General features: G+C 52.0%; 1 protein-coding gene across 2 annotated transcripts in view; it reads right to left on the bottom strand.

The window, feature by feature from the left end:
- Positions 1-2794: 2794 nt before the first annotated feature.
- Positions 2795-18787, bottom strand: part of LOC147099490 (uncharacterized) — a 295990-nt gene continuing 279997 nt past the window's right edge. For both annotated transcript variants that reach the window (XM_085969670.1, XM_085969671.1), the window contains exon 9: positions 2795-5601. In XM_085969670.1, coding sequence (XP_085825796.1) covers positions 3944-5601 — 1658 coding nt within the window. In that variant the 3' untranslated portion in view covers positions 2795-3943. The remainder of the gene's footprint in view (positions 5602-18787) is intronic.

Here is an 18787-nt window from a genome sequence, read left to right as displayed (position 1 = left end):
TTCCAGTTTCTTGCCATTAAGATAACAACTTGCTCTACGATTTTTCATGCCAAAGTGCATAACCTCACACTTTCCAGTATTGTATTCCATTGCCAAATCTCTGCCCACTTACTTAGCCTGTCTATGTCCCCTTGCAGGTTTTTTATGTCCTCCTCACTCACTACTTTCCCTCCCATCTTAGTATCATCTGCAAACTTTGATATGTTACACTCGGTCCCCTCCTCCAAATCGTTAATATAGATTGTAAAGAGTTGGGGACCCAGCACTGACCCCTGCGGAACACCACTAGTTACTGATTGCCAGTCTGAGAATGAGGATAGTGCGGGAAGGAGGAGTTGAGGCAGAAGATCAGCCTTGATCTTATTGAATGGTGGAGCAGGCTCGAGGGGCCGAATGGCCGACTCCTGCTCCTATTTCTTATGTTCTAAATGCATCTATTCTATTTACCTCAGCCATTCCATGTGGTAGCATGTTCTATATTCTAACCACTCTCTGGGTAAAGAAGTTTCTCCTGAATTCCGTATTGGATTTATTAATGACCATCTGGTATTTATGGCCCCTAGTTTTAGACTCCCCCCCCCACCCCCCCAAGTGGGAACATCTTCTCTACGGAATGGTGTGTGGTGTAGGCAGCCCAGAGAATGGGAGAGGAGAAAGACCATACACCTTGCCAAAAAAAAATTAACTTGAATGTTTGACTGTGTCTGCTAATTCTGTTAACTCACACAGCCAATTCCCTGATTACGAAGCCAAACAAAAATATATTGTTAAAAATATTAACAGCAATGGGTAGAAAAACAAAAAGGACGGCAAATCTGATACCTGGGATAAATATTCCTAAATTGATTAGATTCATTAAAGGGGTATTTAGCTGCAACTTTAAAACATTTCAAAAGGTATTACTGCAGATAAAGCTTCAACAGTGTCATTACTCCGTTACTTTGATTGCTATTTACTCCCAAACATCAGAATTTTTAAATTACTGTCCTCAACTGAGCAAGAGATGACACACGTACTTAGCAAGATTGATTGTACAATGTGCATTTATAGAACACCTTTAACAAAATAAAACACCCAAATTGCTTCACAGAGGTGAAACTAGATGAAGAACAGTGATCTGAGAAAGTTAGGGGACTTAAGTTATTGCTGTGCCAAATCACTTGCCCTAGCTATTAGTTAAGTAGACCGAGTCAGGTATGTTTATATGCAGGGCAGGAAGATAGTTTCAAAATCCATGACGTAACAATACATTCAATAAAATGCTACTTTTACCTTAATTCCTGTTTTTTATCCTTAGTTGCACATTATACACTAACCCTTAGCAGAGGTCAATAACCAAGGGGTGGGTGTAGATTTAAAGTAATTGGTGGAAGGATTAGAGGGGAGTTGAGGAGAACTTTTTTCACCCAGAGAGTAGTGGGGGGTCTGGAACTCACTGCCTGAAAGGGTGGTAGAGGCAGAAACCTTCATCGCATTTAAAAAGTACTTGGTGGATCTGCGCTTGAAGTGACGTGGCCTACAAGGCTACGAACCAAGAGCTGGAAAGTGGGATTAGGCTGGATAGCTCTTTTTTGGCCGGCACAGACATGATAAGCCAAATCGCCTCCTTCTGCGGCGTAAATGTCTATGAATCTATGAGTATATTCAAAGAAGCAGCAATTTAACATCCTTATTCCATTGTTTCTGGCGAACAGGTAAGAGAGACAATGCTGGAAACACTCAGCAGGCCAGGCAGCATCCGTGGAGAGAGAAACAGAGTTAACGCTTCAGGTCTGTGACCCTTCGTCAGATGGTAAGAGAGACAATTGCCTCTCAGTCGAAGAGTTTTTAAAACCCAGCCTAGACCAGGAGAGGGAGCTCGGACGCACACAGGCAGGCACAGACACCATGTTCTCAACCTGTGTTCTACAGATCCAGACCCAGTGTTGTCAGGAGATATATTTACATATTGGTACCAGGGAGCTATAAAGAAAACACTTTAGTCATACACTTTAATATGTTGTGTTTTATGTGATACTCTTAAATCATCACTTCAAATTGCTCCCACCCCCAGTGACAGATCTGTACCTACCAGTACTTCAGCTTAGTGCCCTGCAGCCCAGACTACTCTCTGCAGACACACTCCACGTTTGGAAGGTATGAATCTACAATTGTACGACTGAGTGTTTCGCATAACACGCCCGTCATTACATGTTACTGAAACTACACTAAGATAATTGGCAAAAGAACCTGGGGGGGGGAGGGGATGAGGAGAACTTTTTTAAGCAGCGAGTTGTTATGATCTGGAATGCGCTGCCTGAAAGGGCGGTGGAAACAGATTCAATGGTAACTTTCAAAAGGGAATGGGATATCTACTTGAAAAGGACAAAAAATTGCAGGGATGTGGGGAAAGAGTGGGGGGAGGGAAGCGGGACTAATTGCAACATTTCCTATAAGCTTCGGCACCGGCTTTTCCAATGTTAAGTTTTGCGCATGCGCGAAACCGTGAATGGGCCGCGCAGCCCCTGAAATGGCCCGTACATACCCCAAAAAAATAAATCATGGAGAACATTGACTAATTGAACAGCTCTTTCAAAGAGTCCTCCACAGGCACAACGGGCTGAATGGCCTCCTTCAGTGCTGTATGATTCTATGAAATCCTAGTGACAACACGGAGACTCCTTATCCATTCCCCGTGGGTAGGTCTGAGCCCCTCAGACCTGTGTGAAATTTTCAGATCTAGTCAGAACCATTTAAGAGAAAGCAAACCCACAAAACCCCCTCGTAGACTTCACAGACACAGAAAGAAAAAAACTTTGCTTTTAAAAAAAACCACATTTTTACTTTTCTCTTACGAGGAAGGTTATCAAGCACATCAGCCAATCGATAAGCACCAGAAGTTGTTATCCTGAGGTTATATGAAGCTTTACATATTGTCCCTGGGACAGAGTCGAGAAGGTGTGAGAGAATACTTCAAATTCTACTTAAAAAAGGAATACTCGAAGGAAAGCTCAAACAAATCTCACTTTTGCGAGCGGTTCCTCTTCGGCCACATGACTTGCCAGTTCATGAGCTGCTTGCTTTAATCACCCACTGCCCAAACCACCCAGCAGGACAGTCACAGCCAATGTTCCCTTTAAGCTGCGTGGTCGGGCACTGGCGCTCCCGTGCAGCCAGCTCACCGGCTTTTAAATGGAGAAAACCCGCGCACGTGCGGTATTTTGAATGGGCCGCGCGGCCCCCCCCACCCCCTCAAAGGGGCCGTGCACTCAAAATAAAAATTAAAGGGAACATTGGTCACAGCCACTTCGTAGTTTGCACAGCAATTTATTTTAGGTCTTCTAATGTCCCGTCCCCGCCCCCTCCCACCACCGTCCTCTCATGACTCCTGGGGTACAGCTCCAAGACACTAGCAGTTCTCGGGTACCTCGCCCAAGTGACTTGTTAACCCAGACACTCAAGTCTCAGCAGGCTATTTGACTGTGGAAGGCACCCCGGCTGATTCTGTTCTCACTCGGCCTCTGCAGCGGTCAGAAGAGACCCCGGCTGATTCTCTCCCCGCCCGCCCCTGCCCGCCACCAATGACTCAGAGGCCAACTACAGCGCCAATCACCCCTGCCCCAGTTGAGATCGGGCAACATCCGCACAGATCGGGCGTCAAACCCCTTGGGCCTTCCAGTTCGGTACGGTTCAGTTCCAGATTGGTGGGGGGGGGGGGGCTGCAAAGCCGACGTCAAGCACAGCCCCGCCGTCACAAAGTGGCAAAAATCATTGTGCAAACTAGGGAAACGGCTACAGTGCAACCATTGAGCTAACCAATAACATAAGCAGGAGGAGGGAATTTTACATTATGTCTCTGTACGTGTGGGAAGGATCAGAAACAGAATTTCTTTGCATCCTTTCTGCAGAATATTCCTTTGTGGGGGGGGGGGGGGGGGGAACACTTCCTGCCCCGATGTAATACTCAGACGGAATCTTCACTCGTTGAAGAGGAGATGTCGAAGTCTATGGAGCCGTGGCTGACTACCAGACGCAGGCGTTTGGATCGAGCGAATGGGGTGAAAGCCGCGGGTCTTTTGCCGTCGTCCACCGAAGAGACAAAACAGCTGTGGGCCAGCATGCCCTCACCGCACGCCCTGCCGCGCGAGGGCCCCAGCCCCGTCACCGCTGCGCTGCACACCCTAGTTTCCTGCGCAGAGCTGGGGAAACACCTGAAGAAGCGCTTGCGCTGGGTGGCACCGTGCCGCGGGTTGTCGCTGGCTGCCGGCCCCGGTCCGTTCGCTGTTTCTGTGCTCTCGCTGTCGGGCCCCTTCCTTTTAACGGTTTGCTCTGGCGGCTGCTGGTCGCCTGCCCTCTGCCCGTTAGCCGCCCGCTTGTTTTGCCTCGCTGGGTTGCCCGGGCGGGAGCACAGCTGAGCGCAGTGCCAAGTCCTCAATGATCCGCCGCCTGCCATCTGCTCAGACCCCATTTTGGAATCCAGCAGGCTACTCCCTCCCTCTCCTTCCACGCTCAGCCTTGCAGCCAATCTCCTCCTAACATACCACGTGCGAGTGGCAGACTCGCAGATCTTTGAAATGTCCTCCAGAACGACGCGGACATCTCGAATTTCCGATGAGCCCTCGTCCGCCGAGACCCCTGGGCCTTGACTACAGATCTGCTGAGGTGTCGCATTGCCCTGTACTGAGCTCTGTGCTTCATTCTTAATGCTAGTTACGAGGACAGCGTCCTTGCTTAAATCAATTTTCACAAAATGGGTCAAACCAAACGCTCTTCTTGGCAACATCTCCGGGCTTTGTGAGCCCTTTCTCTTTTGATTCGTCCTCTTTTTCAACGCCCTCTTCCGCCTCCTCCTCTTCCTCCTCCTCCTCATCATCAGGGTGCCAGCAGACACCTTCTCATTGCCAGTCTGTGAATCAAGAGGACGTTGGCCTGGAGGAAAGGCTTCACTTGTGCTCTGTGGTTTGGGTGGTGCTTGGTCCAGTGAAGGAACGTTCACTTCAGTTGTTAAACCGAGAGCATTCAAATTCTTCAAAACTGGCTTCGATGACTTCCTAGGGTTGGGGTTAGATGCTAGGAATCCATTGGAGCTCGCAGGAGCTTTCTGGTTGGTCACCTCTTCTGGCCGCTGAGAGGCAGCTGGTTCCAGGTCTACCTCTGGTTTGTCCCACAAATATTTCCCAAGTTTTCTCGTAGCTGATTCACTCAGATTGGTCAATGTCCCAGCTAGATCTGCACAATCGTACAAATCCACTCGCAAATCCTTCAGGACGACATCATCTGGCATCAGGAATGTTGCAGGTGTGTCAGGCTCAGTTCTCCCAGCCGTGGGCTGGAGCTGCAATGTTGAGGAATACCCAAACCCACAGTGAAGTCTTTCCCCCATCCTCTTCTGCAATGCAGACTTCCCCCCACGACAGGCAGTCCTGCTCCCATTCTGCAGATACTCCACTGAGCTTCTGTTGCTTGCCGCCCCCTTCCCATTGCCGTCCCGAAAGTTCTGCAGCTGCCGTGCCGTCGATGGAAGTGCGGACAGTGACTTTGAGCGGGCGCTACGTGGGGTCCGCCTCTTCCATTTCCCTCGTCTGCTCCTCCTTGAACTTAAGGAGAGCCTTCTGGCTGAAGCTGAAGTAAAAAGAAACAGTAAGGTTTAGCAAGCATGCTCAGCATTAGGGAGTCCCAAACCCAGTTTTATTTTGCCCTGAAGGCATTAATCTTGCTGGTACCTCACCCGCGTGTCCACTCTTTGTGTGTAGGCCAAGACAGTGAGCATTGGAAAGCTATTAGACCACAGAGGGCATCACAGCTAAGGTGATTCTGGCCTCACTTTGCATTCACGTGCACAATCCAGTCGGGTTCACTGCATAGCAGTTAAACTGGACTATTTTCTCTCCCACTATCTCACAAGGTTACTACTGGTGCCAATTAAAGCACTTCCACTGCTGCCTTCGTTGGGAAGGTAAGCATGCAGGCGCAGCAGGCGGTTAAGAAGGCAAATGGTATGTTGGCCTTCGTAGCAAGAGGGTTCGAGTACAGGAACAAGGATGTCTTGCTACAGTTGTACAGGGCCTTGGTGAGACCGCACCTTGAGTATTGTGTGCAGTTTTGGTCGTCTTACCTGAGGAAGGACGTTCTTGCCATGGAAGGAGTGCAGCGAAGATTCACCAGGCTGATACCTTGGATGGCAGGAATGACGTATGAGGAGAGATTGGGTCGATTGGGCTTATACTCGCTGGAGTTTAGAAGAATGAGAGGGGATCTCATCGAAACCTATAAAATTCTGTCAGGCCTGGACAGACTAGATGCAGGAAGGATGTTTCTGATGGCCGGGGAGTCCAGAACCAGGGGTCATAGTCTAAGGATAAGGGGTAAGCCATTTAGGACTGAAATGAGGAGGAATTTCTTCACCCAGAGAGTGGTGAACCTGTGGAATTCTCTGCCACAGAGGGCGGTGGAGGCCAGTTCATTAAGTATATTCAAGAAAGAGTTGGATATATTTCTTAAGGCTAAAGGGATCAAGAGATATGGGGAGAAGGCAGGGACCGGGTACTGAATTTGGATGATCAGCCATGATCTCATTGAATGGTGGAGCAGGCTCGAAGGGCCTACTCCTGCTCCTATCTTCTATGTATCTTCTATGTTTCTATGATTTTAGGACCTTTAGTTGAAGAGTAGCTTCTGACCACACATCCGCGCCATCACTAAGACCGCCTATTTCCACCTCCGTAACATCGCCCGTCTCCGCCCTCGCCTCAGCTCATCCGCAGCGGAAACCCTCATCCATGCCTTTGTTACCTCTAGACTTCACTATTCCAACGCACTCCTGGCCGGCCTCCTATGTTCTACCCTAGGTAAACTTGAGGTTTTTCAACACTCTGCTGCCCGTGTCTTAACTCGCACCAAGTCCCGTTCACCCACCACCCGTGCTCACTGACCGACATCGGTTCCCAGTTAAGCAACGCCTCGATTTTAAAATTCTTGTTTTCAAATCCCTCCATGGCCTCGCCCCCCACCCTCCCTATCGCTCTAATCTCTTCCAGCCCTACAACCCTCCAAGATATCTGCTCTCCTCAAATTTTGCCCTCTTGAGCACCCCCGATTTTCATCGCTCCACCATTGGCGGCCGTGCCTTCAGCCGCCTAGGTCCTAAGCTCCGGAATTCCCTCCCTAAGCCTCTCCGCCTCTCTTCCCTCCTTTAAGATGCTCCTTCAAACCTACCTCTTTGACTAAGTTTTTGGTCATCTGCCCTAATACCTCCTTATGTGGCTCAATCTCAAATTGTTGTTTTAGAAGGCTGATGTGAAGCGCCTTGGGACGTTTTGCTATGTTAAAGGTGCTAGATAAGTACAAGTTGTTGTTATCTAACAACTAATGTTGCCTTTAAGCTGTGAAGCTCCCGCGCAGCTGGCTCGCCGGCTTTCCAATGCGGAAAACCGCACGTGCGCATGGTTTTGATTGGGCCACGCAGCCCCTTAAAGGGACCGTGCACCCCCAAAAAAGAGAGGAAACATTGCTAACAAATTCAGTTTTTTAACGTGGGGGGTAGGATATCCTTGGGGCAAGTTCCCCATTCACCTGTTGGTATTTACAACCACTGACATGAATCAGTCATTCATGAAAGAAAGACTTAAGAAATAATACTGAGCGGCCTATGGATGGCGCTGTCCAGGGAGAGTATAAATACTCGGGCACGGGCCCAGCTTGCGCAGGACATTCTTAACAGGAACTAGTTAAGGACACAACTAGACCTCCATGTTGTAAAATAGTTGATTAAAGCTTTGTTCAACGCTTAGACCGAGTGCCCAGTAGTTTTCTTACGTCAACCATTATTTGTCTTTGTCTACTTGCTCAACAGTGAGGAGCATGCAGCCAGCTCCCAGGCTGCTGTCAATGGCCCTAGGAGAAACTATACAACACGGTGGTCAGAGCGAGAGCTGGAGGGAGCAGTTTGATGGAGCGAGAGCTGGAGAGAGCAGTTTGAAGGAGCGCGAGCTGGAAAGAGGACAGTTTGAAGGAGCGAGAGCTGGAGACAGGACAGTTTGAAAGAGCGAGAGCTGGAGAGAGCAGTTTGAAGGAGCGAGAGCTGGAGAGAGGACAGTTTGAAGGAGCGAGAGCTGGAGAGGACAGTTTGAAGGAGCGAGAGCTGGAGAGAGGACAGTTTGAAGGAGCGAGAGCTGGAGAGACAGTTTGAAGGAGCGAGAGCTGGAGAGAGGACAGTTTGAAGGAGCGAGAGCTGGAGAGACAGTTTGTAGGAGCGAGAGATGGAGAGGACAGTTTGAAGGAGCGAGAGCTGGAGAGAGGACAGTTTGAAGGAGCGAGAGCTGGAGAGACAGTTTGAAGGAGCGAGAGCTGGAGAGACAGTTTGAAGGAGCGAGAGCTGGAGAGACAGTTTGAAGGAGCGAGAGCTGGAGAGAGCAGTTTGAAGGAGCGAGAGCTGGAGAGACAGTTTGAAGGAGCGAGAGCTGGAGAGAGGACAGTGTGAAGGAGCAAGAGCTGGAGAGAGGACAGTTTGAAGGAGCAAGAGCTGGAAAGAGCAGTTTGAAGGAGCGAGAGCTGGAGAGAGGACAGTTTGAAGGAGCGAGAGCTGGAAAGAGCAGTTTGAAGGAGCGAGAGCTGGAGAGAGGACAGTTTGAAAGAGCGAGAGCTGGAGAGACAGTTTGAAGGAGCGAGAGCTGGAGAGACAGTTTGAAGGAGCAAGAGCTGGAGAGAGGACAGTTTGAAGGAGCGAGAGCTGGAGAGACAGTTTGAAGGAGCGAGAGCTGGAGAGAGACAGTTTGAAGGAGCGAGAGCTGGAGAGGACAGTTTGAAGGAGCGAGAGCTGGAGAGACAGTTTGAAGGAGCGAGAGCTGGAGAGGACAGTTTGAAGGAGCGAGAGCTGGAGAGAGGACAGTTTGAAGGAGCGAGAGCTGGAGAGAGGACAGTTTGAAGGAGCGAGAGCTGGAGAGAGCAGTTTGAAGGAGCGAGAGCTGGAGAGACAGTTTGAAGGAGCGAGAGCTGGAGAGGACAGTTTGAAGGAGCGAGAGCTGGAGAGGACAGTTTGAAGGAGCGAGACCTGGAGAGAGGACAGTTTGAAGGAGCGAGAGCTGGAGAGAGGACAGTTTGAAGGAGCAAGAGCAGGAGAGACAGTTTGAAGGAGCGAGAGCTGGAGAGACAGTTTGAAGGAGCGAGAGCTGAAGAGAGGACAGTTTGAAGGAGCGAGAGCTGGAGAGAGGACAGTCTGAAGGAGCGAGAGCTGGAGAGAGGACAGTTTGAAGGAGCTAGAGCTGGAGAGAGCAGTTTGAAAGAGCGAGAGCTGGAGAGGACAGTTTGAAGGAGCGAGAGCAGTTTGAAGGAGCGAGAGCTGGAGAGAGGACAGTTTGAAGGAGCGAGAGCTGGAGAGACAGTTTGAAGGAGCGAGAGCTGGAGAGAGACAGTTTGAAGGAGCGAGAGCTGGAGAGGACAGTTTGAAGGAGCGAGAGCTGGAGAGACAGTTTGAAGGAGCGAGAGCTGGAGAGAGGATAGTTTGAAGGAGCGAGAGCTGGAGAGACAGTTTGTAGGAGCGAGAGCTGGAGAGAGGACAGTTTGAAGGAGCGAGAGCTGGAGAGGACAGTTTGAAGGAGCGAGAGCTGGAGAGAGGACAGTTTGAAGGTGCGAGAGCTGGAGAGACAGTTTGAAGGAGCGAGAGCTGGAGAGGACATTTTGAAGGAGCGGGAGCTGGAGAGAGCAGTTTGAAGGAGCGAGAGCTGGAGAGAGGACAGTTGAAGGAGCGAGAGCTGGAGAGAGGACAGTTTGAAGGAGCGAGGGCTGGAGAGACAGTTTGAAGGAGCGAGAGCTGGAGAGAGACAGTTTGAAGGAGCGAGAGCTGGAGAGGACAGTTTGAAGGAGCGAGAGCTGGAGAGACAGTTTGAAGGAGCGAGAGCTGGAGAGAGGACAGTTTGAAGAAGCGAGAGCTGGAGAGAGAACAGTTTGAAGGAGCGAGAGCTGGAGAGAGGACAGTTTGAAGGAGCGAGAGCTGGAGAGAGCAGTTTGAATGAGCGAGAGCTGGAGAGAGGACAGTTTGAAGGAGCGAGAGCCAGAGAGGACAGTTTGAAGGAGCGAGAGCCGGAGAGGACAGTTTGAAGGAGCGAGAGCTGGAGAGGACAGTTTGAAGGAGCGAGAGCTGGAGAGGACAGTTTGAAGGAGCGAGAGCTGGAGAGACAGTTTGTAGGAGCGAGAGATGGAGAGGACAGTTTGAAGGAGCGAGAGCTGGAGAGGACAGTTTGAAGGAGCGAGAGCTGGAGAGAGGACAGTTTGAAGGAGCGAGAGCTGGAGAGACAGTTTGAAGGAGCGAGAGCTGGAGAGACAGTTTGAAGGAGCGAGAGATGGAGAGGACAGTTTGAAGGAGCGAGAGCTGGAGAGAGGACAGTTTGAAGGAGCAAGAGCTGGAGGGAGCAGTTTGAAGGAGCGAGAGCTGGAGAGGACAGTTTGAAGCAGCGAGAGCAGTTTGAAGGAGCGAGAGCTGGACAGAGGACAGTTTGAAGGAGCGAGAGCTGGAGAGAGGACAGTTTGAAGGAGCGAGAGCTGGAGAGGACAGTTTGAAGGAGCGAGAGCTGGAGAGGACAGTTTGAAGGAGCGACAGCTGGAGAGAGCACAGTTTGAAGGAGCGAGAGCTGGAGAGACACTTTGAAGGAGCGAGAGCTGGAGAGACAGTTTGAAGGAGCGAGAGCTGGAGAGGACAGTTTGAAGGAGCGAGAGCTGGAGAGACAGTTTGAAGGAGCGAGAGTTGGAGAGGACAGTTTGAAGGAGCGAGAGCTGGAGAGACAGTCTGAATGAGCGAGAGTTGGAGAGGACAGTTTGAAGGAGCGAGAGCTGGAGAGACAGTTTGAAGGAGCGAGAGCTGGAGAGGACAGTTTGAAGGAGCGAGAGTTGGAGAGACAGTTTGAAGGAGCGAAAGCTGGGGAGAGGACAGTTTGAAGGAGCGAGAGCTGGAGAGGACAGTTTAAAGGAGCGAGAGCTGGAGAGAGGACAGTTTGAAGGAGCGACAGCTGGAGAGAGGACAGTTTGAAGGAGCGAGAGCTGGAGAGAGGACAGTTTGAAGGAGCGAGAGCTGGAGAGACAGTTTGAAGGAGCGAGAGCCGGAGACAGTTTGAAGGAGCGAGAGCCGGAGAGACAGTTTGAAGGAGCGAGAGCTGGAGAGACAGTTTGAAGGAGCGAGAGCTGGAGAGAGCAGTTTGAAGGAGCGAGAGCTGGAGAGACAGTTTGAAGGAGCGAGAGCTGGAGAGAGGACAGTGTGAAGGAGCAAGAGCTGGAGAGAGGACAGTTTGAAGGAGCAAGAGCTGGAAAGAGCAGTTTGAAGGAGCGAGAGCTGGAGAGAGGACAGTTTGAAGGAGCGAGAGCTGGAGAGAGCAATTTGAAGGAGCGAGAGCTGGAGAGAGGACAGTTTGAAAGAGCGAGAGCTGGAGAGACAGTTTGAAGGAGCGAGAGCTGGAGAGACAGTTTGAACGAGCGAGAGCTGGAGAGAGGACAGTTTGAAGGAGCGAGAGCTGGAGAGACAGTTTGAAGGAGCGAGAGCTGGAGAGAGACAGTTTGAAGGAGCGAGAGCTGGAGAGGACAGTTTGAAGGAGCAAGAGCTGGAGGGAGCAGTTTGAAGGAGCGAGAGCTGGAGAGGACAGTTTGAAGGAGCGAGAGCAGTTTGAAGGAGCGAGAGCTGGACAGAGGACAGTTTGAAGGAGCGAGAGCTGGAGAGAGGACAGTTTGAAGGAGCGAGAGCTGGAGAGGACAGTTTGAAGGAGCGAGAGCTGGAGAGACAGTTTGAAGGAGCGAGAGGTGGAGAGAGCAGTTTGAAGGAGCGAGAGCTGGAGAGACAGTTTGAAGGAGCGAGAGCTGGAGAGGACAGTTTGAAGGAGCGAGAGCTGGAGAGACAGTTTGAAGGAGCGAGAGCTGGAGAGGACAGTTTGAAGGAGCGAGAGCTGGAGAGAGGACAGTTTGAAGGAGCGAGAGCTGGAGAGACAGTTTGAAGGAGCGAGAGCTGGAGAGGACATTTTGAAGGAGCGGGAGCTGGAGAGAGCAGTTTGAAGGAGCGAGAGCTGGAGAGAGGACCTTTGAAGGAGCGAGAGCTGGAGAGAGGACAGTTTGAAGGAGCGAGAGCTGGAGAGGGGACAGTTTGAGGGAGCGAGAGCTGGAGAGAGGACAGTTTGAATGAGGGAGAGCTGGACAGGACAGTTTGAAGGAGCGAGATCTGGAGAGGACAGTTTGAAGGAGCGAGAGCTGGAGAGACAGTTTGAAGGAGCGAGAGCTGGAGAGAGGACAGTTTGAAGGAGCGAGAGCTGGAGAGAGGACAGTTTGAAGGAGCGAGAGCTGGAGAGAGCAGTTTGAAGGAGCGAGAGCTGGAGAGAGGACAGTTTGAAGGAGCGAGTGCCACAGAGGACAGTTTGAAGGAGCGAGAGCCGGAGAAGACAGTTTGAAGGAGCGAGAGCTGGAGAGACAGTTTGTAGGAGCGAGAGATGGAGAGGACAGTTTGAAGGAGCGAGAGCTGGAGAGACAGTTTGAAGGAGCGAGAGCTGGAGAGAGGACAGTTTGAAGGAGCGAGAGCTGGAGAGACAGTTTGAGGAGCGAGAGATGGAGAGGACAGTTTGAAGGAGCGAGAGCTGGAGAGGACAGTTTGAAGGAGCGAGAGCTGGAGAGACAGTTTGAAGGAGCGAGAGCTGGAGAGAGGACAGTTTGAAGGAGCGAGAGCTGGAGAGACAGTTTGGAGGAGCGAGAGATGGAGAGGACAGTTTGAAGGAGCGAGAGCTGGAGAGGACAGTTTGAAGGAGCGAGAGCTGGAGAGAGGACAGTTTGAAGGAGCGAGAGCTGGAGAGAGCAGTTTGAAGGAGCGAGAGCTGGAGAGACAGTTTGAAGGAGCGAGAGCTGGAGAGAGGACAGTTTGAAGGAGCGAGAGCTGGAGAGACAGTTTGAAGGAGCGAGAGCTGGAGAGAGGACAGTTTGAAGGAGCGAGAGCTGGAGGGAGGACAGTTTGAAGGAGCGAGAGCTGGAGAGAGGACAGTTTGAAGGAGCGAGAGCTGGAGAGACAGTTTGAAGGAGCGAGAGCTGGAGAGAGACAGTTTGAAGGAGCGAGAGCTGGAGAGAGACAGTTTGAAGGAGCGAGAGCTGGAGAGGACAGTTTGAAGGAGGCAGAGCTGGAGACGACAGTTTGAAGGAGCGAGAGCTGGAGACAGTTTGAAGGAGCGAGAGCTGGAGAGGACAGTTTGAAGGAGCGAGAGCTGGAGAGAAGAGAGTTTGAAGGAGGGAGAGCTGGAGAGAGCAGTTTGAAGGAGCGAGAGCTGGAGAGAGGACAGTTTGAAGGAGCAAGAGCTGGAGAGAGCACAGTTTGAAGGAGCGAGAGCTGGAGAGAGACAGTTTGAAGGAGCGAGAGCTGGAGAGGACAGTTTGAAGGAGGCAGAGCTGGAGACGACAGTTTGAAGGAGCGAGAGCTGGAGACAGTTTGAAGGAGCGAGAGCTGGAGAGAGAGCAGTTTGAAGGAGCGACAGCTGGAGAGGACAGTTTGAAGGAGCGAGAGCTGGAGAGAAGAGGGTTTGAAGGAGGGAGAGCTGGAGAGAGCAGTTTGAAGGAGCGAGAGCTGGAGAGAGGACAGTTTGAAGGAGCGAGAGCTGGAGAGAGCAGTTTGAAGGAGGCAGAGCTGGAGACGACAGTTTGAAGGAGCGAGAGCTGGAGACAGTTTGAAGGAGCGAGAGCTGGAGAGAGAGCAGTTTGAAGGAGCGACAGCTGGAGAGGACAGTTTGAAGGAGCGAGAGCTGGAGAGAAGAGAGTTTGAAGGAGGGAGAGCTGGAGAGAGCAGTTTGAAGGAGCGAGAGCTGGAGAGAGGACAGTTTGAAGGAGCGAGAGCTGGAGAGAGCAGTTTGAAGGAGCGAGAGCTGGAGAGAGGACAGTTTGAAGGAGCGAGAGCTGGAGAGAGGACAGTTTGAAGGAGCGAGAGCTGGAGAGACAGTTTGAAGGAGCGAGAGCTGGAGAGAGGATAGTTTGAAGGAGCGAGAGCTGGAGAGACAGTTTGTAGGAGCGAGAGCTGGAGAGAGCACAGTTTGAAGGAGCGAGAGCTGGAGAGAGGACAGTTTGAAGGAGCGAGAGCTGGAGAGGACAGTTTGAAGGAGCGAGAGCTGGAGAGAGGACAGTTTGAAGGAGCGAGAGCTGGAGAGGACAGTTTGAAGGAGCGAGAGCTGGAGAGAGGACAGTTTGAAGGAGCGAGAGCTGGAGAGACAGTTTGAAGGAGCGAGAGCTGGAGATGACATTTTGAAGGAGCGGGAGCTGGAGAGAGCAGTTTGAAGGAGCGAGAGATGGAGAGGACAGTTTGAAGGAGCGAGAGCTGGAGAGGACAGTTTGAAGGAGCGAGAGCTGGAGAGAGACAGTTTGAAGGAGCGAGAGCTGGAGAGAGACAGTTTGAAGGAGCGAGAGCTGGAGAGGACAGTTTGAAGGAGGCAGAGCTGGAGACGACAGTTTGAAGGAGCGAGAGCTGGAGACAGTTTGAAGGAGCGAGAGCTGGAGAGAGAGCAGTTTGAAGGAGCGACAGCTGGAGAGGACAGTTTGAAGGAGCGAGAGCTGGAGAGAAGAGAGTTTGAAGGAGGGAGAGCTGGAGAGAGCAGTTTGAAGGAGCGAGAGCTGGAGAGAGGACAGTTTGAAGGAGCGAGAGCTGGAGAGAGCAGTTTGAAGGAGCGAGAGCTGGAGAGAGGACAGTTTGAAGGAGCGAGAGCTGGAGAGAGGACAGTTTGAAGGAGCGAGAGCTGGAGAGACAGTTTGAAGGAGCGAGAGCTGGAGAGAGGATAGTTTGAAGGAGCGAGAGCTGGAGAGACAGTTTGTAGGAGCGAGAGCTGGAGAGAGCACAGTTTGAAGGAGCGAGAGCTGGAGAGAGGACAGTTTGAAGGAGCGAGAGCTGGAGAGGACAGTTTGAAGGAGCGAGAGCTGGAGAGAGGACAGTTTGAAGGAGCGAGAGCTGGAGAGGACAGTTTGAAGGAGCGAGAGCTGGAGAGAGGACAGTTTGAAGGAGCGAGAGCTGGAGAGACAGTTTGAAGGAGCGAGAGCTGGAGAGGACATTTTGAAGGAGCGGGAGCTGGAGAGAGCAGTTTGAAGGAGCGAGAGCTGGAGAGGACAGTTTGAAGGAGCGAGAGCTGGAGAGGACAGTTTGAAGGAGCGAGAGCTGGAGAGACAGTTTGAAGGAGCGAGAGCTGGAGATAGCAGTTTGAAGGAGCGAGAGCTGGAGAGACAGTTTGAAGGAGCGAGAGCTGGAGAGGACAGTTTGAAGGAGCGAGAGCTGGAGAGACAGTTTGAAGGAGCGAGAGCTGGAGAGGACAGTTTGAAGGAGCGAGAGCTGGAGAGGACAGTTTGAAGGAGCGAGAGCTGGAGAGAGGACAGTTTGAAGGAGCGAGAGCTGGAGAGGACAGTTTGAAGGAGCGAGAGCTGGAGAGACAGTTTGAAGGAGCGAGAGGTGGAGAGAGCAGTTTGAAGGAGCGAGAGCTGGAGAGACAGTTTGAAGGAGCGAGAGCTGGAGAGAGACAGTTTGAAGGAGCGAGAGCTGGAGAGAGACAGTTTGAAGGAGCGAGAGCTGGAGAGGACAGTTTGAAGGAGGCAGAGCTGGAGACGACAGTTTGAAGGAGCGAGAGCTGGAGACAGTTTGAAGGAGCGAGAGCTGGAGAGGACAGTTTGAAGGAGCGAGAGCTGGAGAGAAGAGAGTTTGAAGGAGGGAGAGCTGGAGAGAGCAGTTTGAAGGAGCGAGAGCTGGAGAGAGGACAGTTTGAAGGAGCAAGAGCTGGAGAGAGCACAGTTTGAAGGAGCGAGAGCTGGAGAGAGACAGTTTGAAGGAGCGAGAGCTGGAGAGGACAGTTTGAAGGAGGCAGAGCTGGAGACGACAGTTTGAAGGAGCGAGAGCTGGAGACAGTTTGAAGGAGCGAGAGCTGGAGAGAGAGCAGTTTGAAGGAGCGACAGCTGGAGAGGACAGTTTGAAGGAGCGAGAGCTGGAGAGAAGAGGGTTTGAAGGAGGGAGAGCTGGAGAGAGCAGTTTGAAGGAGCGAGAGCTGGAGAGAGGACAGTTTGAAGGAGCGAGAGCTGGAGAGAGCAGTTTGAAGGAGGCAGAGCTGGAGACGACAGTTTGAAGGAGCGAGAGCTGGAGACAGTTTGAAGGAGCGAGAGCTGGAGAGAGAGCAGTTTGAAGGAGCGACAGCTGGAGAGGACAGTTTGAAGGAGCGAGAGCTGGAGAGAAGAGAGTTTGAAGGAGGGAGAGCTGGAGAGAGGACAGTTTGAAGGAGCGAGAGCTGGAGAGACAGTTTGAAGGAGCGAGAGCTGGAGAGAGGATAGTTTGAAGGAGCGAGAGCTGGAGAGACAGTTTGTAGGAGCGAGAGCTGGAGAGAGCACAGTTTGAAGGAGCGAGAGCTGGAGAGAGGACAGTTTGAAGGAGCGAGAGCTGGAGAGGACAGTTTGAAGGAGCGAGAGCTGGAGAGAGGACAGTTTGAAGGAGCGGGAGCTGGAGAGAGCAGTTTGAAGGAGCGAGAGCTGGAGAGAGGACCTTTGAAGGAGCGAGAGCTGGAGAGAGGACAGTTTGAAGGAGCGAGAGCTGGAGAGGGGACAGTTTGAGGGAGCGAGAGCTGGAGAGAGGACAGTTTGAATGAGGGAGAGCTGGACAGGACAGTTTGAAGGAGCGAGATCTGGAGAGGACAGTTTGAAGGAGCGAGAGCTGGAGAGACAGTTTGAAGGAGCGAGAGCTGGAGAGAGGACAGTTTGAAGGAGCGAGAGCTGGAGAGAGGACAGTTTGAAGGAGCGAGAGCTGGAGAGAGCAGTTTGAAGGAGCGAGAGCTGGAGAGAGGACAGTTTGAAGGAGCGAGTGCCACAGAGGACAGTTTGAAGGAGCGAGAGCCGGAGAGGACAGTTTGAAGGAGCGAGAGCTGGAGAGACAGTTTGTAGGAGCGAGAGATGGAGAGGACAGTTTGAAGGAGCGAGAGCTGGAGAGACAGTTTGAAGGAGCGAGAGCTGGAGAGACAGTTTGAGGAGCGAGAGATGGAGAGGACAGTTTGAAGGAGCGAGAGCTGGAGAGGACAGTTTGAAGGAGCGAGAGCTGGAGAGAGAGTTTGAAGGAGCGAGAGCTGGAGAGAGGACAGTTTGAAGGAGCGAGAGCTGGAGAGACAGTTTGGAGGAGCGAGAGATGGAGAGGACAGTTTGAAGGAGCGAGAGCTGGAGAGGACAGTTTGAAGGAGCGAGAGCTGGAGAGAGGACAGTTTGAAGGAGCGAGAACTGGAGAGAGCAGTTTGAAGGAGCGAGAGCTGGAGAGACAGTTTGAAGGAGCGAGAGCTGGAGAGAGGACAGTTTGAAGGAGCGAGAGCTGGAGAGACAGTTTGAAGGAGCGAGAGCTGGAGAGAGGACAGTTTGAAGGAGCGAGAGCTGGAGGGAGGACAGTTTGAAGGAGCGAGAGCTGGAGAGAGGACAGTTTGAAGGAGCGAGAGCTGGAGAGACAGTTTGAAGGAGCGAGAGGTGGAGAGAGACAGTTTGAAGGAGCGATAGCTGGAGAGAGACAGTTTGAAGGAGCGAGAGCTGGAGAGGACAGTTTGAAGGAGGCAGAGCTGGAGACGACAGTTTGAAGGAGCGAGAGCTGGAGACAGTTTGAAGGAGCGAGAGCTGGAGAGGACAGTTTGAAGGAGCGAGAGCTGGAGAGAAGAGAGTTTGAAGGAGGGAGAGCTGGAGAGAGCAGTTTGAAGGAGCGAGAGCTGGAGAGAGGACAGTTTGAAGGAGCGAGAGCTGGAGAGAGCACAGTTTGAAGGAGCGAGAGCTGGAGAGAGACAGTTTGAAGGAGCGAGAGCTGGAGAGGACAGTTTGAAGGAGGCAGAGCTGGAGACGACAGTTTGAAGGAGCGAGAGCTGGAGACAGTTTGAAGGAGCGAGAGCTGGAGAGAGAGCAGTTTGAAGGAGCGACAGCTGGAGAGGACAGTTTGAAGGAGCGAGAGCTGGAGAGAAGAGAGTTTGAAGGAGGGAGAGCTGGAGAGAGCAGTTTGAAGGAGCGAGAGCTGGAGAGAGGACAGTTTGAAGGAGCGAGAGCTGGAGAGAGCAGTTTGAAGGAGGCAGAGCTGGAGACGACAGTTTGAAGGAGCGAGAGCTGGAGACAGTTTGAAGGAGCGAGAGCTGGAGAGAGAGCAGTTTGAAGGAGCGACAGCTGGAGAGGACAGTTTGAAGGAGCGAGAGCTGGAGAGAAGAGAGTTTGAAGGAGGGAGAGCTGGAGAGAGCAGTTTGAAGGAGCGAGAGCTGGAGAGAGGACAGTTTGAAGGAGCGAGAGCTGGAGAGAGCAGTTTGAAGGAGCGAGAGCTGGAGAGAGGACAGTTTGAAGGAGCGAGAGCTGGAGAGAGGACAGTTTGAAGGAGCGAGAGCTGGAGAGACAGTTTGAAGGAGCGAGAGCTGGAGAGAGGATAGTTTGAAGGAGCGAGAGCTGGAGAGACAGTTTGTAGGAGCGAGAGCTGGAGAGAGCACAGTTTGAAGGAGCGAGAGCTGGAGAGAGGACAGTTTGAAGGAGCGAGAGCTGGAGAGGACAGTTTGAAGGAGCGAGAGCTGGAGAGAGGACAGTTTGAAGGAGCGAGAGCTGGAGAGGACAGTTTGAAGGAGCGAGAGCTGGAGAGAGGACAGTTTGAAGGAGCGAGAGCTGGAGAGACAGTTTGAAGGAGCGAGAGCTGGAGATGACATTTTGAAGGAGCGGGAGCTGGAGAGAGCAGTTTGAAGGAGCGAGAGATGGAGAGGACAGTTTGAAGGAGCGAGAGCTGGAGAGGACAGTTTGAAGGAGCGAGAGCTGGAGAGACAGTTTGAAGGAGCGAGAGCTGGAGAGAGCAGTTTGA

This window comes from Somniosus microcephalus, chromosome 28 (genome assembly GCF_052327205.1).
Source record: "Somniosus microcephalus isolate GS21.2 chromosome 28, FLI_Smic_1.0, whole genome shotgun sequence".
In the NCBI taxonomy this organism is placed as follows: Eukaryota; Metazoa; Chordata; class Chondrichthyes; order Squaliformes; family Somniosidae; genus Somniosus; species Somniosus microcephalus.
This window is presented reverse-complemented; position numbering and strand designations above follow the sequence as displayed.